Raw genomic sequence first — 26181 nt, 5'->3', positions numbered from 1 at the left:
AATAATAATAATGAATTTAGCCAGGGACGGTGGCTCATGCCTATAATCCTAGCATATTAGGAGTCTGAGACAGAAGGGTCACTTGAGCCCAGGAATTCAGGACCAGCCTGAGGAACATAGCAAGACCCTGCATCTACAAATAATAATAATAATAATAATAATAATAATAATAATAATAATAAAATGGCCAAATATGGTGTTGCATGCCTCTAGTCCTAGCTACTCAGGAGGCTGAGGTGTGAGAATCCGTTAAGCCCAGGAGTTCGAGGTTACAGTGATCCACTCCACCCCAGCCTGGGTGACAGCAAGACCCTGTATCAAAAATAAATAAATAATAATAGTAGTAATAATGAACTTGTAGTTCTAATGGCATATTCAAAGCCATTGTGAAGATCACTGTGGTGTTCATTTAGTACTGTCTGACAGAAAAGCAAATATATTAGTGATACACAGGTTATAAACCATCTAATATGTGGGTAGAGTTTTAAACAAGGCATGCATTTCTGTGATTAGTATGACAGATCAGAGAGTCAGTAGGATTTAGTGATGAGCTACATAAATAATGAAATAGTTTTAGCAAATTATAATCAAACATGCATGTTGAAGGCTTTTCTTTTCTTCAATGTTCAATTAGGTACTCAATTGACAGAAACACAGACTTGGAGAGATACTTCAATATTGATGCCAACAGTGGGGTCATCACAACTGCCAAGTCTTTGGATCGAGAGACAAATGCTGTTCACAATATCACAGTACTTGCAATGGAGAGCCGTAAGTTGTGAGGCTTAAAACTAAATTAAGATGGAGGACAGTGAGTGGAGAATCGATTGTCATGAGGTTGTAAATTCAACTTAATTAAAATAGTTCCTTATAAGAATTGAATGAAAACCTGAGAATACCAAATTTCTAAGTTGTGAAATATACTTATCTTCACTGTCTTTGTATGCTAATAATTACAAAATTTATGAAAACCAAGGACTAAAAAACAATGGCCCTATATTGCCCTCACAGGATTTCTTGTTTTCTGATCACAATTCATATATCATGTTAATGCTGTTATGGAGTTAGTGAAATAGCTTATAATAATGAGTACATTGATCTATAACCAAGACATCTGGATTTGAATATTCTGATATTAACTAAGTTTAGTCCCTCATAAAAACTAAAATAAAATAATAAGTAATAAAAACTATTGAAAATTGAATGCATATTTGCATGTATATATGTATATGATATATTGTGTATTTTAATATGTATGCATTTATAATACATGTGTTGATAATACAAATGTATAGTCATGCAAATATGAGTTCTAACATCAAAGAATATTGAAATTCATGGTTTACCATTTATTCTTCTTTCAACAATTTTCTCATCAGGGACTAAAAAACTACAAGTACACATATAGACTATAAATATACATTTATATATATACATGTACATCCAAATACACATATAATCATGTATAGGTATATATTTGGGTATACACATATATGTATATGTGTATATATATACACTCATATATACATATATACATACATATGAATGTATGTGAGTGTGTATTTGGATCATATTTTCAATTTTCTATAGGTCCTTTTAAGTAATACAGCATTATGATTCTAGATTTCATTCTCAGCTTAGTCATTTTATTATTAGAATTGTGCTTTAGAGGGGCAAAGCGTAAATGATAAGACACTGTCTTATTTATTAGAGAATCCATCTCAAGTAGGAAGAGGCTATGTGGCCATCACTATTCTTGACATCAATGATAACGCCCCTGAATTTGCCATGGACTATGAGACCACCGTCTGTGAAAATGCCCAGCCAGGGCAGGTAAGAGTCTTCAGAACACTTTGCTTCTAATTTGTGGTTTCTTAAAAAATATCCAGCAGCAGTTGCCTTTGAAATTCTTCCAGCTTTAAGATAAAACATAATCAGCTTGTTTCAGCAAAACTAACACTTTGATGTGTAGCATGAACTAATATTAAAGGAACCTTCAAATTCCAGCTTAATTGGGGTGATGAAAATTCCTCAGGAAGAAAAGGTAAACGTTGTAAAAGCTCTGTTAAATGGCTAAGAACTTAGACTCCTTTAGGAGAAAGATAGCATAGTACGCTGATTGGGCTGTTTCCACCTTACACAACCAGGTTTAAGTGTCTTACAATTCTAAGAATTAAGTGCAGTTCAATCTCAGGTTGGTTTGTTCATCTATTGTTCAGTGTCTTGTGATGTTTCCCGGGATGTCTAATCAATTGGAACAGCTTATTTCTGAAGTTCACAAAAGTGAATTCAAACATGAACTAAGAAAAGGACATGATTTGTTTTTCCGAGCCCTTTTTTAGATTGGGTTCATAATAATACATTTGATCCTTTCTCCCTAGCTCATTCAGGGAGATGGTATTTATTATAAAGTATAAAACTGCTTTGTCCTGACACAGAAAACTAAGCATAGCACACCAGTGTGCTTTCAACTTTTACTTTCTCTTTTCCTAGGTTATCCAGAAAATCAGTGCTGTGGATAAAGATGAGCCATCCAATGGACATCAGTTTTACTTCAGCTTAACAACGGATGCAACAAATAACCACAACTTTTCATTGAAAGATAACAAAGGTAATGTATTAATATTGTTACTGATAGAGGCAGCAGGTCCAGGTACTCTAAGCAAGTATTTTTCTCCCTCAGGAATACTGATTATGGATTTTTTTTTCAAGCAAAGACATTAATTAAAGGGCAATGAGCACCTCAAGTAATTTTTATCTATGGATTTACTGTCATGAAGGAAAAGGTGCTATTTAACTTATTTTAGGCCTAAAGCCAAATAGGAGGGAAAGTTAGATTTTTCTTATTGTTTTCTTATAGGCACTCGTTTTTTTACTTGTGTACCAAGTTCATTATCCAAATAATATAATAAGTTGATGGTCAACTAAATACCCCAATAAGTACTATGCTCATAGATGCAACTTGAGACATAAGAACTGGACATTACACATTTTAATCTAAATCAGCTTTGACTTAATGTTTTCAATGATAACACCCCTTACTCTTTTATTTTTACATAAATGCAAATGTAATTCATGCAAATAATAATAAAATAATGACATATTTATGAGCTAAGAAATATTAAAAATAACAAAATGACTCTCTCATGTCAGATTGTATTTCTCTGCTTCAAAGGTAAACAGTCTTAGCGGTTTCCTAAATATCATTATAGTAAAAAAACACTTACAAATACCGATAAGTAGATTTTAGTTTTGCATAATATTATATATTGACAATTATGAGAATTTAAAGCACAAAGACCTGCTATCATTGTCTAATTTTGAATTATATATTTGAATGAGTTTTTATTCAAGATATTTATTTTAGAGGAAGGAGAGCATTTGAAACTGATGTAGAGGGTGAATAGTACCCCCAACAACATGGAAAATACCTATTTTTAAAAATTTATATTGTTTATGTAAATCTGGTTTTAGGGAAAAATACAGAAGTGGATGTGCTAGTCAGTACTGGGTTGTTTAAAACACACTTACTACCAAAAGGTGGACAAGAACTTTTGCCTGAGGCCATCACCTTATTTAGTGCAACCTAGGCCTCAAAAATTCAATCCGAAAATAATAATTTTTCCTGATCTTATTTCCTACTCAATGAGAACACTATTGTGTCCCTTTAGTAATATAAAAGGTAGAGCATTCTCTACATGGGTAACTCCAGACTCACTGACTTAAACATAGTTAAGAAGGATAATTCTCAGCATTTAGATTCATCTGGTACAAATGCAGAGAAGGGAATTTATGACCTTCACAAGGAGAATGTGAATATATCGCCCATGTGTCATCATCCAATACCACCATGATTGCTGTACAGCACGTGCACTAAAATGTCTGCATCTATAGGACATCCACATTGCCACACAATTGAAAAATTATCTACTTTAAGCCCAGAACTCCCTTGACTGTACCTTGAAGGAAAACATATGAATACAAAGAAAGTCAGTTCTTAAGAAGTCTTCCATAGGATCGCTTTTCTGAATATAGAGTCATATTCTCACTTTTTAGGCATTTCAGCTTGTGTTCCTCAATTGTGTGTGTGTGTGTGTGTGTGTGTGTGTCATTTTGATATCAGTCATGTTAGATTACAAATCAACTTTCTAAAACTTTTTGTATCAAGTCATAAATGCATCTGACATCTGAATTAGTAGGAGGCAAAGGCATAAGCCTGCATGCTATTGTGAAATGTACAGGAACTTACTGAAAACCATATCCTTCAACAACTCTAGCTTAATTTTTTATTGAATACCTTCTCGAATTCATACATTTTAAAATAAAAGATTTGTTTACATAAAAATCTACCAGATGGAATCTGAAAATCAAATCGTTTTATTACTGTCTCTTCTATAATTGCATGTAATACATTTTCTGCAGTCTAATATGAGCTTGCTGTTTTGTGCTGTTTGAGACAGATTTCATCTTGCTGTTTCACTAGAGTACCATTAATTTTTTCATGCTATCATTGAATAAATCTTTTTGACAATTTGGAAGAGAGAAAAATATATAAAAGCACACTGCATGAAACTCTGATCCTGATTTTTCTTCTTTTCCTTTATATTTTTATTAATAGCTCTTAATTTTTAAAATCTCATGAATACTCTAATTATTTAATTAAGACAAGTTATTTGGAAAACTGCTAATGAAGACAAAACGTATTTTTTATATATAAATCACACATGTTATAAAGACTTATTGATCAATTTTTTAAAGTTTATATTAGTATAATTGCTTAGATGAAATCAAATATTGAATACAAATTGAACATAAATGGCCTGTTTTATCACTGACAAAATGTTTATACACATAGAGTAGCTATAAATACGAATATAGAATTTTTAAAATTTTACAATAAAATTATTCTGAATACCCCTGTATATTAAATTTAAATAAAGTTAAAATAGCTGATTTTACCCTTTTTAAATATTGGTCTTGAAACCTGTCAAAAAAAGGATAGATTGAAAATTTTATCTGTACTATATGATGATGCTGCAAAATATTTAAGCTGTTAATATGTACCATCCTTTCTATAAGTTTATGGTGTAAAATCTAAGATAAGTAAAAAGGTGTAGTTTTTATAAAGTTGCAATTAATGTAATAAGTGATGCATAAACATTTTTGTATTTTGTTTTACTTTATAACTATTTATTTTGTTATACTGTGTAGAATAACATAAGTATCTTATAATGTATTAAACTGGAAATGTCCCCCTGTCCCAGAGAACTCAAAGAAAATGGTTGAAATAAATCTGTAACTCTAGAGATTTCCCTAATTAAGGCATCAAAGAAAACAGAGTGACTTAAATAAAGTTTGGGAAGACTGATTCCATCAAAAATCTTGTGTTACACATTTGCTTTCGTTATCCTAGACAATACAGCCTCAATATTGACCAGGAGAAACGGCTTCCGGAGACAAGAACAATCGGTTTACTATCTGCCAATTTTCATTGTGGACAGTGGATCTCCTTCACTTAGCAGCACCAACACCCTCACCATCCGCGTGTGTGACTGTGATGCCGACGGTGTAGCCCAGACCTGCAATGCAGAGGCCTATGTCTTACCAGCTGGCCTCAGTACAGGAGCCCTGATAGCAATACTCGCCTGTGTCTTGACATTATTGGGTAGGTACTGTTTCCAGGGCTTGCTCTGAAAGAGCTCTCACAATAACCATGTGTCACGACTTGCCTATTTTCTTCTCCATTTGGTGAATATATGCAGACATTCTACTAGATGGTGTTTGTTTTGTTTTGTTTTTCTTTGAGATGGGGTCTCACTCTGTTGCCCAAGCTGGAGTGCAGTAGCAGGATCTCGGATCACTGCAGCCTCTGCCCCTCAGGTTTAAGCAGTTCTCCCACCTCGGCCTCCTGAGTAGCTGGGATTACAGGGGTGCACCACCACACCCAGCTAACTTTTGTATTTTTAGTAGAGATGGGGTTTCACCATGTTGGGCAGGCTGATCTTGAACTCCTGACCTCAGGTGATTCACCCGCATTGGCCTCCCAAAGTGCTAGGATTACAGGAGTGAGCCGTCGCTCCTGGCCTGGATGGTGTTTTGCTCACTAAGTAATACAATTGTTGGCCACACTTTCCAGTGGTATATTTAAAGTATAACTCAGACAAAAGTTCTATCAATTTCATTTTCAAAACAACAGTGAAGATAAATGGCTTATGCTTTAAATTAATGTTTTTTAAGATTTAAAATAATCTATCTTATCCCGGTTCTTTGCTTTAGAGCACTCGACAGAGGAGATACACTAGACTGGACAATACATTTTCTATATTGTTTTGATAATATGCTTATTTTAGAAATTATGGCTTTATATTCTATTTTTTAAAGAAAATAAGATGGCTTTCTTAAATAATTTGCAAATTTGAAATGATTACAATTTCAGCAATGCAAATGTTATACTTTTAAAGTATTAAATACTAGCACATTTAATTGTACATTTCTATGATTACTTTATTACTCGGTTAAATTGAATTTATAACTCATGCTTGCAGGAACTCAAATTTTACAGCATCCTTTTAAAAACTGGGAAACGTCTAATGTGGACGTTGGGTAATGGGTTCATTCCAAAGCAACATTTTTCTTCTCAATGTAACTGCCTGTAACACGGACAACAAGCACTTAATATGTTACCTGAAACTATACTCTGTGTTTTCTTGGGTTTTAATAGAATTAGTGAATCCACTTATGACATTTTTATATAACAGCATTTACAATGATAGTCACCATTGTATAATGTTTAAAAACTAGATTTGTGGATTTAGGTAAACTGAGCTTTTACTTCTGCCTCCAACATGCACTCCTTCTTCCCAAGGTTAATGTTAATCCTTCAGTAGCTGGTTAATTAACTTAAAAGTGAAAAATAACCAAACTAGGCCGGGCGCGGTGGCTCACGCCTGTAATCCCAGCACTTTGGGAGGCCGAGGCGGGCGGATCACAAGGTCAGGAGATCGAGACCACGGTGAAACCCCGTCTCTACTAAAAATACAAAAAATTAGCCGGGCGCGGTGGCGGGCGCCTGTAGTCCCAGCTACTCAGGAGGCTGAGGCAGGAGAATGGCGTGAACCCAGGAGGCGGAGCTTGCAGTGAGCCGAGATCGCGCCACTGCACTCCAGCCTGGGCGACAGAGCGAGACTCCGTCTCAAAAAAAAAAAAAAAAAAAAAAAAGAAAAATAACCAAACTAGATTCATAAGATTGTTGTGAGAATTAAATCAAACAATTCATATAAAGAACAGAGTAAACATTCAATATACTATATAGTGAACGTTCAATAAATTTTAAGTGTTACTGATGGCAAATTATCAGCTAAGACCCATTTACTAATACATTATATATGCTGTCATGAAAATAGAGGTTATTGTCTTAAGTAACTTAAGCTAAACAAGTAAATCTAAAAGAAAATAAACTGTATTTTGCATAGAACTTGACACAGTTGCAGAAACTTTCAGAATTTCTTTAGAAATGGAAAGTAATTACCTGCTAAATCTAATTAGAATCTAAGGGATTAAATTTTGAAAAAGGTAGAACCACTGCAAACAACTTTTTATTAGTCTAGAAGCTTCTAAAACAAACTTGTCCAACCTGTGGCCTGCGAGCCGCATGCAGCCCAAGATGGCTTTGAATGCGGCCCAACACAAATTCTTAAACATTCTTAAAACATTATGAAATGTTTTCTGTTTGTGTGTGCTTTTTTTTTTTTTTTGCGCTCATCAGCTATTGTTAGTCTATTTTATATGTGGCCTAAGACAAGTATTCTTCTTTCAGTGTGGCCCAGGGAAGTCAAAAGATTTAAATTTTGGAAACTAAAACTTAATAAAAAAGATGTAAATTGCATATTTATTTTATAGTAGCAGAATAACCTACATTAGAAGATTTAAAAATTCCATCCATGTTTAGAATATCTTTAGCTTGAAGGCACAGAATCAGAAAGAATAATGAGAGGACAAGTAGATGATGTGTGGAAGACTTTTTAAGTTTGGTCAGTTTGTCATAAACAACTTAGATTATGCCTTAAAGGAATAAGGTTGTATTCCCCCAATTTTAATGATCCTCAATAATGAATCTATTTTTGATTATTTTAAGGCTGTCTGATGAAGCTTGCTTCACTTTAGTAAATACTTTCACCTTTGAATTTGGGGTTTTTTTTGCGATTTAGGTTGCTTGATGATTCTAATTAATTAAAAATTATCAGCTAATTATTACTGAAAGCCACTGAAATAGAGATTTATTAGATTTCATTATTAGATATATACAAGTATACATATACAGTATGTGCGTGTGTGTTTGTGTGTGTGTCTGTGCATAAAGGTTTGAGGGATTTTGTCAGAATTTAAGTATGGCTACTCTTTCTGCTAAATTTGAACATATTGCTTAAGTAGACACCAAATTTGGAATCCCTCTTCTACTTCTAAGGGTCAATTTTTTTGTGCCCTATATTTTATTCATTTTTTAAGAGTTACTTCAAGTCTCCAAAACCTTGAGTAAAACAAAGTCTATTGTACTGAAATACAGTTTGGAACAAGGGACTTCTTCTTGCAGCTCCCATTTCTATAGTGACCACACAATAATCAGTATCATCAAATGCTAGCATTTTAGCTCAGAAATGTGGTCTCTTTGTGTCTTATTTCCCAAGTTTTTAAAAGCAGATAATCAGGAATTTTTAGACGTCTTTAGTTTTGTCGCCAGTATTGTAGACTCTGGATTTTCACACAGTAAGTGCTGAAATCAATGAGATTAAGTATTCACAGGGGTTGCAAGTGAGGCCTGCAGCCTGGCATGAAAATGGAGTTCTAGTACACAATTCATTCTTTATGACACCTCAGAAAGTGGTGTGAATCTCATTTCTAGGCATTAGGTACCAGGATTTGTAACTCAAACCTTTTAAGACTTCTGAACAAATATTACTAGGAAATAGCAAGGTGAGGAGGTGGAGATGGGAATAACAACTTGAAAATCAAGTTCAGTTAAGAATGAAACTATAGAGTACCTGGACTTTAGACTCTTAAAAAATAAAAGCACTTGACTACGTGTTAAGTCTGTATGCCAGTGATGTGACAAATTAAAGCTACTTGTAACATGATGGATGGGGATGCACTGACGTTACCGGAAGTTTAATGCTGGAAGGCATCCCAGGTATCGATGCTAACCCAAACCTTACAGAGGGAGAACTTGAGGTATAGGGTAGGTTTGAAGATTTGTAGGAGTACGGTTAGAGGATATGATGGGATAAGATTCTAGGTCTCCTTATTCTCAATCACTGATTTTTATTAAACTGCACAAGAAATACATCTTGAAAATATAAAAATGTTTACTCCTATATATTGCTGAAATAATTCATGTTACCTGAAGTTGTATTTGTCAGTCTTCATCTCTATCTGTATTCTTCTAACTTTATGGATGAACTGCTTTCTAATTTCTCATTCTTGCTCTCACCTCTTTCTCTAATTTATTTGCACCTGAATTCTCTAAATGAAAAAAAAAAATCCAAAACTTAGAACATGGGATTCCTTTATTTACAGTGAGTACAGTTTGAATGAGATACGTTATTGCTATACTCATATTTCATCATAAAATAATCAATTAGATGCCTCAATTATTTTTCATGCAGAAAAAGTCCATCAATATAGGGCAAGATATTCTGGTATTCTAAATTTTGAATAGAAATTACAACCCATGAGTAACATCAATACTAATTTAATTATGCATTTTTAATCATAGTTAAATTCACACTTACAGACATACACAGTTATTCTTCTACCAGGCTAAAAATACTTTAAAGGAAAAAAAATCTATGAATGACTAAGACATTAGATTATTCAGTAGATTTTTTTAATAAAGGGGAAGAATTTCAGCTGTTTTGTTTAAAAATATGGTTTCAATATTAAATATTGTACTCCTATTCTGAAAATATTACAGCTAAATTTTTTCTGTTCCTCCGCACACACAAAAATAAAACCTGTTTCTTGCACAATAAAGCTGCCACAGAATTTACTATATTAAGTTTTGGGTGTTTCTGTACTTGGACTTCGAGGTCGCAGTAATTGAAGTCCTGTAGCATTCCTTCCAGCTCTTTGCTCTTCTGAAACAATTGGAATTAGTTAGACCAGCCCAACTTCATAAACTCAGGTTTAATAAGGTGTTTGTAGAAACTTGCTGTTCACTGCATGGGATTCAGTCTCTTCCAGTATGTCTATGATGGTCAGCTTGACAGTTAGCTGTCATGCATCTTTTCACTTTTCTTCCCTGATCTCCCAAGTACTAAACTATATTTGGTCACCGGTAACTGTGGCTATTCATGACTTTTTTCCAACAGAAAAATACTTTCTTGTTTTTGCAAGTGATAGTGAGCATTACTGAAGGAAAAAAATACGTTAAATTGCATAGAAAAAAAAAAGTGGTAGCTCTATGTAAAAAAAATTGATCCCCATCATAATCTATAATGATAGAACATAATTGGCATAGCCGCCCTAGAGATAATAATGTGCAGACTACAGTTGGCTAATTTATGGTAGCAGATGTGTTCCTCTCTCAAACAAGCATGAGTATAATAAAAAATGAATTGCATTTCATAAGCTTGTACTATGTGCTAAACATCAGCCTAAGTGCTTTACAAGCATTATCTAATTTAATGCTCATAACAAATTTCCTAGGCAAGTATTACTATGCCCACATTTTATATAAGAAGACTACAACTTAGAGGAAATACACAAAAAGTTATAGGGCAAACGAGTGTCAGAGTCAGGACCCAAACACAGGGAAGCCTGCCTCCTAAATGTTCTTTATAAGGTATTTTTGCATATGTGTTTCCCCATGTGAAAGAACCCTCCATTTCTAGGAAATACCAATAGGTCTGTGGATATTACAGCCTGGGCACTGCCAAATTAGGTGCAGAGTATCTTTGCTGTGTTTCACATAGTGGCTTTATTATTTATCCGGTTAACTCTGAGTATCTTCCAATTCCTTCCAGTCTTTAGAAAACACATTTAGAAGGGTGTATGTTAAATTTGAGGTTATATTCCAATACAACCAAAATCTAATACACAAATTGTCTTTGTGCATAAACCATTCATTGTACTCAGGAATTTTTTTTTCTATATTAACTGAGACTAAGATGAAATCATTCTCTCTCACACATTTAAAGGAAATGAATTTTGCGATACCTGTTTTGGGAAAAGATCCCTTTTAGTTAAACTTTTCCTTTTCTTGAGACCTGGAAAGAATTGGCCCCTTTAAGCATATATGATCTATCACAGCAGGTCGACCAGTGTAGCTTCCTTGTTCTATTGGAGAGTTGAAATCTCCATAAAAACATCAATCTTGAGCAATTTTCCTACATGTCTGCCTCTTTTTCTTATTGAACCCCATTTATATGTTTTTCTGAGTGGAATCAGTCAGGCCTCTCTCTTCTCACTTGCATCCTCCAGGGTCAGTTAGTCCACACATACTGTTAACTTTAGTTTGTTGGGCCTTGGATCAATTTGTTTCTGTCTCTTATTGTTGCACCTGATATTTGTCCAGGGTCCTTTCTTTTCCTCTTGAATTGTGGCAGCTCTACCATTCTCTATCAGAACCAATCCATCAGTATTGCAGAGTAAGCTTTTAAAACGTAAATGGGATTTTGACACACCCCAGCTTAAAATTGTATTTTCATGAAACCCCATTGTCTATGGACTAAAATAACAGACTCTCCAGGACCAGACAGCTCTCATCCAGTTCAACCTTATTTTTCTCTACTTACTTGGTATACTTTAGTCAAATTGCATCAGTTGCTTTCTCTAAGACTCATTCTGCTTTGTCTTTCTGCCTGGAATACCTCTTCCCAGAATCTACAAGTGGGTCACTTTTTTTTTTTTTTTTTTATTCAAGGCTCACTTCTTTGGCCTCTGAGTCCAGGTTGGGTGCTGTTCCTAAGGACCCCACAACAGCTTGTATCTAGTAGTCTTTGAGCATCTGACATGGCTGACTTGTCTGTTTCATTGGTTTATCTCCTTGTCCATCTCTTCCAGTAGACTGCTTTTAGAGGCAAGGACTGAGCATTATTTTATCATTATTTATATCAGCTAATCAGATGCTGATCTGACACATACAGAACATTCCATACATGCATGATGAATGAAGCATGAATGATTTGAATGTACTCAATTGTAGAAAAGAATAATTGATTTGACTTATTTTTGTTACCCATTAGGAGTATCTCCATTAGACCCTGTTTTTTCTGTTTCCCAAGACTCTATATTTTTAGGACATTTTTTCTGAGATTTGGGCTATCTCTTTAACTCTTCAGGAAAATGGATGTGTCACAAATTAAAAGAATTTAAATGATGTTTTCAGGTTAATAGCCATGGAACTACCTAATGGCTTAAGAAAACAAATTAGGGCCAGGCGCGGTGGCTCATGCCTGTAATCCCAGCACTTTGGGAGGCTGAGGCGGGCGGATCACGAGGTTAGGAGATCGAGACCATCCTGGCTAACACGGTGAAACCCCGTCTCTACTAAAAATGCAAAAAACTAGCCGGGCGAGGTGGCGGCGCCTGTAGTCCCAGCTACTCGGGAGGCTGAGGCAGGAGAATGGCGTGAACCCGGGAGGCGGAGCTTGCAGTGAGCCGAGATCGCGCCACTGCACTCCAGCCTGGGCGACTGAGCGAGAGACTCCGTCTCAAAAAAAAAAAAAAAGAAAAAAGAAAAAAAAAGAAAACAAATTAGAATGTATGACTAAAGGTAGATAGACAAAATATTGCAGAAGAGATGTCAGAGATATTTTATTTATCAGTTTAAAATTCAGTTAAATGTTACAATTGATATCTCAATCACTCACTTGGATCATATCAATTATGAATCTTTAGTTATCCTTTGCAAAAGTAAAAGTGGTAGAGTGGGTCCCTAAGCGCAAGATAAAATTTTAGCCTTGTGTTACTGGGGATCTGCATGAGCCTCAGATTCCGTAGCACATAAATCCAGACAAAATGACAGGTTGATTTCCACTCATCCTTCAGATCTTTGCTTAAATGCCACTTCTGATGACATCCTTTTCTGATCACAACCAGATGGTGCTGGTACTCCTGCATTTTTCCTATCACTTTCCTTTTTAAGACATAAATTATTTTACGTTTCTGCTTGAAACATTTCAAAAGCATCAGATGCACTTGCATGAAATCCAAATGTTTATCATGATCCACAAAGCAAGCATGTTCGGCCACCTGCTTACCTCTCTAAGGTATCAGGCTGTCGGATCCTTCTCTCACCCAGTAGGAGGACCCATAGTGCGTTTCTTCCCATTATTTTCAAGTGTGCTACCCTCCTCCTGAAACATTCTTGCTGCATTCCTTCACCTGTCAAGTTTAGATTATCTTTAATGCCTCAGCTTCAGTGTTATCTCCCCAGGAGGAGTGTCCTAAGCACCATTATTCTCCATCATAGTATTTATTTCTTTTGTAGTGCTTATCACAACTTGTAACTATATAAGTTTGTTTGTTTTGCTCAAATATAAAAGCTTTTCAATGTAGTGATCTTCAAGTCTGTCTGTCTTCTTAACCAGTATATTATTGGGGCCTGTCATAGGCACATATAGAGACAATATTTTTAATCCATAAATATTATTTATTGTACTCTACAGTGAATTTTGCAACCTTATCCACATATTTTAATCCCTTCAAGAATAGGTCCAGTATCCTCTATAATTCATTATTCTACCATCAGTTAGAATAGAGTAGATAACAGATAAATTAACTACATTACAGGAGGTCATCAAAATCACAAGTGAGAGCATGGTAAAGTTTACATTTTATCTGTGTATGAGTTACACGACTCAAATTTTAGCGAGACCCAAAAAGTTTGGAACTGAATCGTATGAATTTATTGTAGAAATTCCACAATGTAGGACCTATTATTGAATAAAAACAGATATTGCCTATGTGGGTCACACTACTTAAGCCCTTTACAATTAGACACTCACCTAATCTTCATAAAGTTACTATGAAGTGGTTTCAAAGAGGTAAAGACTATGATTTTCATTTTGGAGAGCAGGAAACTGAGGCAAGAAGTAAAAGATCTCACCTACCTCCATACATCCAGGAAATGGAATAACAGGGATTCAACACAGATGAGGTCCTTAAATAGGCAGGAGCCATGGACTGAGGGACGGGACTTGAGACGTATTCCATGGGTTACAGTGAGTAAGAAGAATTGGTTGAGTGGAGCATGCGGTGATGGAGAGTTGAAGCAAAGAGGAAATGAAGAAGCTGGAGTCAAAGGTGACTTGGAGTTTCTGGTTTGGGTATTCTCTTACTTGAGAAAAGAACACAAGATAGGAAACAAATCAGAGGAACGTTAATGAGATTAAACTTACAGATTTTGAATGGTGTATGAATGAGAGCCATTGGACAGAACGTTGTTATCAGTAAAGGAAGTGGTCATAACAAATCATAACAATGATAATAATTACCGTTTTGAACATTTATTATATTCTGACGAGTACATATATTTGTATTATCAAAAATAGGAGTAGTCATTTTAAAATACGGTCTGGTTATCCAAAGAGATAAATGAGAGATTTAGATGTTAGAGACATCAGCTCTTGCCATACAAGAGGCAGTTGAACCCGGGGTTTCACTGGGCTTGCCTAGGAAGAATGTGGGGTGAAAAGCCAAGAAGCCAAGTATGGAACTTGAGGAATATTTACTGTAAGTACTTCTCAGAAGAGAGCGGCTACAAAAAAATATATATATAGTTTGAAATAAGAAAATAAAATTTTTTTTTCTTTTAAACTGGCTGCAAGCAGCTGCGTTGTTTACTATTGGGTAAGTTCAAGAGAGCTGGCCCACACAACTTCCCATGAGGTTCTGTGTCAAATAGGACACACATGCCATGTAAAAAAAGGGTCACAAAGTGCTCATTGGATTTAGCAAAATGTCAGTCATTGGTAGCCTTGGTCCCTGGGAAATAGCAGGGAAAACTCAGATTGCTCTGGTTTGAGAGCAATCAGGATGTAAGAAAGTGGCAATGTGGAGTAGGCTACTTTTACATAAAATAAAAGTAATATTGAGGGTATATGAAGATAAATGTTGGTTGGAAAATTTCAGGAAACCATGTCCACTTAATGTCCTCCCTGTTTGAGCTCTGATGGAATAGTGTGTCTGGAGGCAGTGGAGAGAGTTTCAAGTTGACCCTGAAAAGAGTGAGGATACCATGTTTCTTCATCATGGTTATTTGTGATCCATCTGAAGCCAACAACATTCAAACTCAGTTCAATATTAAAAGGAAAAGAAGCTGGGAGCAGAGGCTCATCACTGTAATCCCAACAGTTTGGGAGGACGAGGCCAGAGGATCACTTGAAGCCAGAGTTTGAGACCAGCCTGAGCAACAAGCGAGACCTCTTTCTCTACAAAACATAAAACAATTAGCTAGGCATGGTGGCGTGCACCCAAAGTCCCGGCTGCCCAGGAAGCTGAGGCAGGAGGATTGCTTGAGCCCAGGAGTTTGAGGCTGCAGTGAGCCATGATCACTCCAGCCTGGGTGACAGAGTGAGAAAAATTAAAATAAATAAATAAATTTAATTTAAAAAATTAAAATGTCTCAAAAAATTAAAAATAAATTTAAAAAACAGAATTAAACAATTTTTGAAATAAACAAAAAAGAAAAAAAATTACTAAAGCATAATTAGTGCCCAGTAGAAAAAACTGACAGATTTTTAATAAACTTCATGTAAATCAACAGGATCGATACATGGTGAAGAATTACAAAATAGAAAGTTATTGGAAGGCTAAGTTATACTTGCATGTCAATGTGGATGATTGTTCAAAATAAATTATTGAAATAGTATACAGATTGTGCTGACAGAATTTTTATTTTGATTAGATTATTTTTCAGGTATACCTTATAGGTATACTAATCATTGAACTGATTATAGCTGTCCTATTATTCAATATGTCATTGGACAATAAATATGAGAATACCTCTAAGACCATATGCAATTAGATTATTCTGGTGTTTCAGTCTTTTGTTTAGATCAGTTGTCCAAAATAAAGTTATTGTGAACCATCAGTGTGAAACACATATGTAATTTCAAATTTTCATGTAACTCTATTAGAAAAAGTAAAAAGAAACTATTGAAATAAATGCTAAAAATATATTTCAAACACACTATACCAAACTATTATCATTTTAATATGTAATCCATGAAGATTATTAAGACAGTATTTTACTTTTTTTAAAAAAGAAACTTAAGTCTTGAATATCATATGTTTATTTTACACTTAGAGTGTATCTCAATGAAGAATAGCCACATTCCAAGTGCTCAATAGCCACATGTAGCTAGTGGCAACTATGGTAGACAATGAAAATTTAAAGGACTATTTTATGGCTAATTAGAAATGATGATTGTTCATAAGAGACCATATAGATTATGGTGTTTTTGGTAAATACTTACTCATCCCTCAAGTCACATTTCAAATGTCATCTATTATGTTGGACTTTCTCTGAGGATCCTGGGCAGAAATAATCCCTTTCCCATACAAATTTTCCTAGCATATTTTATATTACTATATATTTAATTCATTCTATAATATTTAACTGTTTATTTTTTATTCAAAATGTTGGGCTTGTTGATGGCAAGTCCAACAGGTCTACATAGTTCTAGTCACATTTCCTTGCCTATAATTTATTAATCCATTTAACAAATATTTATTGAGCACATACTTACTATCATGTATTATTCTTTGTGCTTAAGGTAAATCTGTAGAAAGCAAAGTCACTGCCCTTCACATGGCTTACAGTCTTAGCAATTAGTACTCATTAAAAATATTATTGAATTAAATGGAATTTAGGCTTTAAACCTGTGGGAGTGGCCACTAAACAATGGATCAAACTTAAGAAAGTGATATTTAACAGATACAAATATAAATTTATGTGATTTGGTTTTTTAAAAACTTTTTTTACAGAGTTTTAGGCTAGGTAAAAACCTAGTGGGATGTAATTTACATGACTGAGTGATTTTAAAAGGATACCAGATTCAACATTTTAAATATGTTAAAAAAACAATACATTAGTGGAGTTACTTTCTCTTTAATATAAGTAGCCTTAGAAAGCCAAATGCAAAATAGAAAGTTATTGGAAGGCTGAGTTATACTTGCATGTCAATGTGGATGATTGTTTAAAATAAATTATTGAAATAGTATACAGATTGTGCTGGCAGATTTTTTATTTTGATTAGATAATTTTTCAAGTATACCATATAGGTACTCTAATCATTAAATTGATTATAGCTGTCCTGTTCTTCAATGTTGTCATTTATAAGTGGGAACTAAACTATGGGTACACATGGATATAACACGGTGGAATAACAGACATTGGAAACTACAAAAGGTGGGAGAGTTGGCGGGGAGAAAGGGTTGAAAAACTACCGGTTGAGTACAATGTTCACTATTTGGGTAATGTACAGACTTCACCACTGCAAATAAATGCATGTAAAAAGTCTGCACTTCTACTCCCTAATTACATACAAATTAAAAATTTTAAATATATTTATTTTATATGTATATACATATATAGGCATATATATAAAGGGTATATATATTTATAACTATATATGTATGTGTATGTGTGTGTGGGTGTGTGTATATATATAGCCTTATTTAGCAATGGTATCATTTTGTGATGATCAGATCTCATCGGCAGAAGTCTGCTAGTTCTGGGTGCCAAAACTGAATATTGAGAATTCTGACATTTCCAGACACAGAACATCCAGAGTAGGGGACTCAGGATGATAATGAGGTTTTGAACTCAAGACAAGCTGAACACTACACATGCCTGTGGAGCAAACTTGTTCAACCTGAGGCCCGCGGGCCACATGTGGCCCAGGACGGCGTTGAATTTTGCCTAATACAAATTCGTACACTTTCTTAATATATTAGGAAATATTTTTGCAATTTTTTTAGGTCATCAGCTATCATTAGTTTTAGGGTATTTTATGTGTGGCCCAAGACAATTCTTCTTGCAGTGTGGGCAAGGGAAGCCAAAAGATTGGGCATCCCTGCTGTACAGCAAATCTAGGTGACTTCTAAAGTGTCTGCCATCTTTAAGAGGATATGACAGTTCCTAATAGAATACATTCATTGGAAAGAAGGGATGCTTAATTGTAGAGACCAGTAAGTCCATGGTTATCATCAAGTGGGAAGACTGGTTAGGACCATAGGACTTGACGATAGTCCAGTAGAAATCATGCTCCACTTTACTGTGCAGATGGACATCTGCCAAAGATCACAGTACAGCTGAGAATGAAGGTGCCCACTGATTTGTAGTATGGTGTGTGTTTGTACATCAATATTTTTCTCCATATTCCCTTCCTTTTATTTATCTTGGTTTTGAGAGAATGATTCTATCCAATTGCTGGACAACTAAAACTAATTTAAAACTGACAAAAGGCTGGGCATGGTGGCTTACACCTTTAATCCTAACACTTTGGGAGGCCAAGGCAGGAGGATCACTTGAGCTCAAGGAGCTCAAGACCAGCCTGGGCAAAATGGCAAAAGTCTTTTGAGCTCAAGGAGTTTGAGACCAGCCTGGGCAATATGGTGAAACCCTGTCTGTACAAAAAATATCCATGTGTGGTGGTGCACGCCTGTAGTCTCAGCTACTTGGAGGTGCTGAGGCAGGAATATTGCTTGAGCCCAGGAGATCGAGGATGCAGTGAGCCAAGATCCTTCCGCTGCACCTCAGCTTGGGTGACAAAGTGAGACTCTGTCTCCAAAAACTAAAAATAAAACAAAAATAAAGTTAACAACACATTAGTTCAAAAGAGTATAAAGAATTACATCAAAATTTGTAATATAGTTCACAGTAGGGTGTTGTAATTTTATATAACTTTTTTCTTGTAATTCTCTTTTCTGCATATTTCTCTGCACCTATGCATGTCTGTATCTTCTTACAATGAATTGCACTAAGATTCATACTATATTTATCTGTGAATATACAGTCTACAGTGTTGGAACTGCTTTCTTGTAGGAACCCTCTCTTGATATGCTTTTGCCAAGTGCAAGTAGCACTATTTCCTATCTGCTAGGATGCTCAGAAAATGCTGAATTGAATGTTGTAAGACTGAATTCCAAAACCAGAAATTTAGGCCTGCATCGTGCTTTTACTGCTGTAATAGCACTCTAACTTATTATCTTCCTCTCCTTGGTCCAGTAAGAATGTTTTTTATTTTTTATTTTTGAAACAATCTGATTATATCATGCAGTCCTTAAGATATGTTTGTTCTTGGGCCTGTAGGGTCTGACTCATCCCTACAGCTCCACCCTTACCTCACCTCTTTATTTGCCCTCCAGCCACGTTGGCCTCAAATATCTGCTCACTGTCGTCACCGTACCAGGCATGTTCCTCCATATCACATCTCCTTCCCGTCCCTACCCTCAGCCTCCAGTTATCAGCAGTTAAGTCTTTTTTGTCTGCATCTATTTCCCCTAGTATATTTCTTTTAAGATCACATTTCCCTCTTTTGGAACAATTATTACAATTCCACTTCTGCGTTCATTTATTTTAATATTTGAATCAGTATCTATTGGTCCCAATGAATTGTAAGGTCCATGAGTAAATGTTACATGTCTGCTTCTATGTGCAACATTACACTACAATACCTAGTGCATATCATAAATGGTTAACATATTTTTGTTAAACAGATATGTAAATTCCTGAACAACCAGAACAATCTAAGTGTCAAATATGACTAGATTTCAGCTAGAACTAAATCTTTTCTTCTATTTCCACTCAAAAGTAGAGGTCATATGACAGAAAAGAGAAATGATAAAACCTCTTAAAATATATAATCTTATGCTTATTTAGGCAAAGTATTCTTCTTAATACAGTGATTAACACCATAGTCTATGAAGAACAGTTAATTCTTGTTCTATATAAACATTAAATTCTATTTTTTATATGCACTTACATAGTTAGAAATTTATACTTTCCGAGGTCATTCAAATGTTAAATTATCTGACCTTCCAAAATACCATGTTTTTCTTTGCCTTGGACAAAGTTGGGAAATAAAGCGAACTGCATAAGACATTAATATCCTTGATGTGTATTGTACCTTAGGGCTGATATACCCACAGGTACTTTAGAGTTTTACTTTGAAGATTTGAGAATCAAAAGTCAAGTTTATCAGTAGCATGAAATACATTTACAATCAAATATAAGAAATAATTGATATATACTATATATAGGTATATATTTATGACAACATTTATTATAATTAAATAATTGATAATTTTGAAATGTTTTTGTCTACTTAGACATTGATTTAAATTAAAAGAGCATCTAATTATTATGTAATTCTTACCCTCTTTATACCCTTACTGACTCTCATACTCATTCGTTTCTTACATCCTTTTGTTCTCAATTGGACCTTTCTCCTCCTTAATTTTGCTGTTCAATATGTGTAACAGATGTCTTATTTCTACCTGCCTCCATCTGTGCATCCCATCACTATTTTCTCTCAACATCCCTCTTCATTCCTTGCTTTCCTTTATTTGATTTCTCACTAACAAGTTCTACTGGGTTCTACTTTCTTTCTACTGCAGTTACTTTCATTTTGGGGGAACTATGTAAAAAATTTCAGAAACTAAAATTGTATATAAATATAACAATTATTTTTTCATCCATGTATTTTTAAAATCGTTGTCTTTCTTGAGCAAGCAATTACCTTTTGAGGTTTCATACTTGTCACCCTTAGCCTTTGTTTTTTAATCACCTTCTATGAAAGTACTACACATACAGTGTTAGAAACAGCATGAGGGTTTTGAAGACAGACTGAGATGGAGTATGCCTCACCCCTCACTACTGCATTTAATTACATTTAGACAGTTATTTTATGTGTCTAAGACAACCATCAAATGGGAAAACACCTACCCCAGAGAATTGTTGTGAGTGTTAAATAATATATCCTGTGTGCAGACCTTCATTTCTCATGACACTGCCTTTCCTATTTCCCATTTATCTTTGGTACATATGCCTAGCCATATATGGTACACTTTCTATGTTGCTTGTTACCTTAGAAACAAACTGCTCTGTTGCACACTGACAAGTAACTGGGATTCTGCTAACTCTACTTATGTTATTTCCAATGTTCTTTATCTCTTCAGTCCACACTGTGAAGATTGATGTGGACTATTATTATCATATATTGCTAATTTCAGTTAGTTTGAAAGTTACTTATCCCAACATCACGCAGCTAATATGTAGGAAGGTTGGACAAGGCCTTTCTGACACCAAAGCTGCAGCTCCTGTTGTAGCATTCTGGTGTGTACCTTGACAACCACAAGGCATTAGAGTGGTGAAAGTGCTAATTCCAAGTAGACAAGAAAGGACAATCCGCTTAACAGGGAAGGAAGGTGAATACCAGACTACTTATGGGAACCGAAAGATATACAAGCAGTAACTTTTGAACTTAGGTTGGTGCAAAAGTAAGTGCGATTTTTGCTATTAATTGCAAAAACCAGTTACTTTTGCATCAACCTAATACCTATATGCCCTCTTGGTGAAGCTGGTTTAAAATATCTAAATGAAGTAAACAGGAGCAAAAAGAGAGCAGGCATATCTGTGCCAATGCAGCATGAGAAGGTGGCCAGAAAAGCTCAGAAATGTATCAGTTTCTGAACTGTAGGTCATCCTTAAAGTGTAAAGCTTATGAGAAGAGCAGTACAGTAGGATCCAGTGGGAAAGATAAGGAAAAAGTGCCACACACACAAAAAATTGTTTTCACAACTATTTCCACAGATCACCAGTACAGTATGTTCATCAGTCACATTCCTGTTGATGATGTTAACACAGATAGCTGACAGACATTTAAGAAAGCATATATTTTTATTGAAGATGAATTCATTTTATTTAAAATTAGATAAGTGCTCAGTCTTTTGGTTTTTGAAAGTACACTGAGGTGGGGGACGGAGTATACCTCACCCCTAGTTACTGCAGTTAAGTACACTGCAGTTAAACACATTGATACCCTTTTTGGTTTTATATTTTTATTTTCCAAAGTGTTCCTAATGCCAGAGTAAAAAGTTTACAAGATACTTTAAAAATATTTCATGCCCGCTTTTAAAAATATGATGACAATAACGTACCCAAAACGATAATCCATATAATATACGTTTTGGGCTGTTCCGACTTTCCAGAAAAAAATCTTAAGCTGATGCAATATAAATTGTTAAAAGGTATTTTGTAGACGAATAAAGGTACTTCATTGCTTTACATATTTTTAAATTCCAAAATTCAAGAATACCCTTTTTATTTCATTGTAGTTTAGTTGAAGTAGCAGTGAAATTAAATGTATTCCCAAATCAAGGAGCATGCAGTCAGTCGGAGGCCAGAGCACTTACCTTATTTGTGTATGCTAGTGAAAAATGCACAGAATACGTTGTTTGTTTAAGTCCCCCATATAGCCAGTGTAGTTGTTCTTACTTGTTTTACAGTGCAACCTCCTGCTTTAAGATTTAATTATTAGTTTTGATATAGGAAGATAAATTCCTAATGTTCCTAACATTAAAGGGGTGATTCATTTCTTAAATTTAGCTTGGACAGTTGCTGAAAATCTCACAGCTTGTATTCTGTCTGTAGGTATAATGGATAAAGACCAAGTTCAGTATGTTATACATGAAAGTGGGACTCAATTTATTATAGAGAAGCTTTTAATCTTTGTAAATGGCCTGACATGCTGGATTTTATTTAACAGTTGACTTTCATAGAGAAGGAGTAGGCATTTCTTCAAAGAACCTGACTGAATGCTATAATCCATTTCTTTCTGAAATTGCAGTTGTTAAATTAGACACAAAACATTTATGAATTTCAATTTGCCTTTCCAGCAATTAAGGAGTTCAAAAAAATCCCTTTGTGTTTCCTGGCTTTGAAATGATTATGTTTATTATGAACTGGCCCTTCAATTTCTTCTATCAAATACATTGGAGGTTACGTTAAAGAGGAAGACATCAGTTCTGAACAGGTGTGAAAAAGGGTTCCTTGATGTATGAAAGTGTTCTATTTTAAAGCCATTTTAGCAATTTTAGCACATCTACCGCTGTGAATCCTCATGGAAATAGGTGGCCAATTCATTTCTCTTTAAAGGGAAGAAAACCTATAACTCAGTCTCCCGGGCCTAATTTTACCATGACGTGGGGCAATGGGTGAGTTTACTGAAACTTTCTCTTCCTGTCTCATTGTTTCAGTGTTGATCCTCCTTATCGTCACCATGAGAAGACGGAAAAAAGAGCCCCTTATTTTTGACGAAGAAAGAGACATCAGAGAAAATATTGTGAGATACGATGACGAGGGCGGGGGAGAAGAGGACACGGAAGCCTTTGACATGGCTGCGCTGAGAAACCTCAACGTCATCCGAGACACCAAGACCCGGAGGGATGTGACTCCAGAAATTCAGTTCCTGAGTCGACCAGCTTTTAAAAGCATCCCAGATAATGTCATCTTTAGGGAATTTATTTGGGAAAGATTAAAAGAAGCCGATGTTGATCCTGGTGCTCCTCCTTATGACTCCCTGCAGACATATGCTTTCGAAGGAAATGGCTCAGTTGCTGAGTCACTCAGCTCTTTAGATTCCATCAGCTCAAACTCTGATCAGAACTATGACTACCTAAGTGACTGGGGACCTCGCTTTAAACGACTCGCGGACATGTATGGGACTGGCCAAGAGAGTTTGTACTCATAGCCTTGGAACCTTAATTTGAAATGTACTGAAGAAAAAGTAACAGCAAAAAATAAAATGAAATGAAATAAAATAAACCACTACATACAGAAAACAAGAACTCCACTTGCTGGAGAGAGATGGTTGTAAATATTTCTCCATTTTTAATTGTTTAGGTTTCTGCCTTGGTGAGGCATATCTTCATTAGACTTATCTAAGGGACTGCACTGACCACAGACTCTGAGCGTTTGAAGGTTTTTTGATAAAAAGAAATGCTCAGTGGTTTGTGAATAGATAGCAACTCTCATCTACCTGCAAAGGCACCAAACCTCTATGAGAAAGTAGTGCCCTGTGTTGTCAGTGAGTCAAAGATGCCCTGTACATACCTTCATGGTACTGTCATTGAGAGGAAGAGAACATGATGAGCTATTGAAAAACCCTGGAACTTCTTGCATATCAAAACTTGGGACAAATTTAATTTACAGAGATGCTTAGAGCTTACTATATTATTGAATCCAACAGAATTATGTTGCTCTTGACTAACAGAAATATTTTATTTAGCAATATATAAATTCTCAGAAATTCCTTCCTAACTGAAAACCCTGCCACAAAAGCCAGTAAAATTTAGTTTAAGGCAATATAAACCATTGTTTATCCAATAAATTATGAAGTGTTCCAAATAAGAAAAAGGTAAATAATTTTTAAAGTTTGTGATAGTTTTGAGATGCTTGTGTAGGTATGATAAAAAAAAAAAAAGTTGCTGTCTATTCATTGATTTTTATTCTCTCTTCTGATTCATACAGGAGAATATCTTTTCTCTTTTATTTGACACATGGTGTTGTATTTATTTTGGAGCTCCAATCTCCACTAAATTCAGGTCCATCATACTGCCTCATAGTATTAAACTCATCAGAACATGCTGATTTTTCTCCAGCCCGAGCTACATGAAGGAAATGAAGCATGGAAATGGAGAAATAATAGTAAAGCAATTGAGCCCTGTTGCAGTTCACATCTCAAGGAGGAGCACAGCTACAAGGACATATAAATTGTTCTTCTGAGCCATTAGAATGTCAAAACATTGGAATAAAATATTTGTATTTTAGAAAGACTTCAGAGCGAATTGAGATTTTCTTTGATGCAAGAATTATTTTTCAAGGTCATGAGTTCTACATGCTCCAAAGACTTTCAAGAACCCAACCTTTCTTGTTGCAAACATATTGAGTAAAATACTGATTTCTTAAAAATCTTAAACAATATAATGTTATAAAGATTAAAATCCATCTTTAAGTTCTGATGCAAATATGTCCCTCAAGAATTAACCAAGCAATGTATGATTTCTATGTGGTTTAGATTTGTCAAAGGAAGGAAGGCAATTGCAAGTCATCATATTGTTTAAGTCTGAGATGAGCTTCTTAGAGTATGACTTTCATGACCAAAATGATATTTCTACCTATTATTTTTCCTAGGTTAATACTAGCCTAATGTGCATATATATTCAAGTAACAATGGATTTATTATTTTCCTTCCTTTCTCTTTTGAAAATAATTCATTGTTGGGTTCCTAATACATTTACAGATAGTAAACACTGTATAGAGAATCATGTTCTAAAAGTGCTTTTTGAAAGGCAGACAGTGAAATTAGAATATTAATATGTTGATTACACAAAGAACTACGTCGGATTCTGTAAACTTGCAGCCCAACTTTAGAAATGAAGTATGTAAAAGTGACCTTCAGCTTCATAAAAATAGATAATCCAATAAATTTGATTACCTGCAAACAGTTCTTTAATTTGAATAAAGTTTTGTAAACATTGTTTTATAACTATATAGATATGCTTCTTGCTGTATTAATATGCATATATATTTTAAAAAATTATAACAGAGTGAAATATACTGTTCATAGCTTTTAATCACACATGCAAGTTTTTCAAATTAAGAAAAAAAAAACAGTGTATTTGACCAGTTTAATAAAATCAGAATGTGGTGCAGGAATTACATAGATGTTAAATCAGCAAGGTGCTGAGAATACAGTTTGTAATAATCCCGTTGTTGTCTGCAAGAAGATGAAATCGTTTAGTACATTTGGATTATGTTGTCAAAACTGCTGATTGTTGCACATATCACTAAACGGAGGTGTGGATGTATTTTAGAAAAGGAACACATATCATTCACCCTTCTTTTTCTGCTTTTAAAATGTGTGTTTTTTCTCATTAATTTTTTCAAATGTTTACCAGTGATAGATTGGAAAAAGAAAGGTTCACATTTAAATAATAATTTAAAATTATTGCATATACCCAATTGCTATTTATGTGCAGATGATTATATCAATGCAGTATTAAATTTGATTCAGTGGTTTTTTTTTAATTTAAAAAAATTTCTTAAGATGGCTGGAAGAATGTTCCTAAAATGGGTAGTGTTTACATGAAGTCGTCTAAGCTTAATTGTAAGAG

At 34.8% G+C, this 26181-nt stretch overlaps 1 protein-coding gene across 4 annotated transcripts in view; it reads left to right on the top strand.

The window, feature by feature from the left end:
- CDH7 (cadherin 7) overlaps positions 1 to 25719 on the top strand; it is a 129981-nt gene extending 104262 nt beyond the window's left edge. For all 4 annotated transcript variants that reach the window (XM_045378317.3, XM_005586498.5, XM_045378318.3 and 1 more), the window contains exons 8-12: positions 635 to 771; positions 1712 to 1833; positions 2494 to 2611; positions 5414 to 5665; positions 23263 to 25719. In XM_045378317.3, coding sequence (XP_045234252.1) covers positions 635 to 771; positions 1712 to 1833; positions 2494 to 2611; positions 5414 to 5665; positions 23263 to 23756 — 1123 coding nt within the window. In that variant the 3' untranslated portion in view covers positions 23757 to 25719. The remainder of the gene's footprint in view (positions 1 to 634; positions 772 to 1711; positions 1834 to 2493; positions 2612 to 5413; positions 5666 to 23262) is intronic.
- The last annotated feature ends 462 nt before the right edge of the window (positions 25720 to 26181 follow it).

This window comes from Macaca fascicularis, chromosome 18, assembly GCF_037993035.2.
Source record: "Macaca fascicularis isolate 582-1 chromosome 18, T2T-MFA8v1.1".
In the NCBI taxonomy this organism is placed as follows: domain Eukaryota; kingdom Metazoa; phylum Chordata; class Mammalia; order Primates; family Cercopithecidae; genus Macaca; species Macaca fascicularis.
This window is presented reverse-complemented; position numbering and strand designations above follow the sequence as displayed.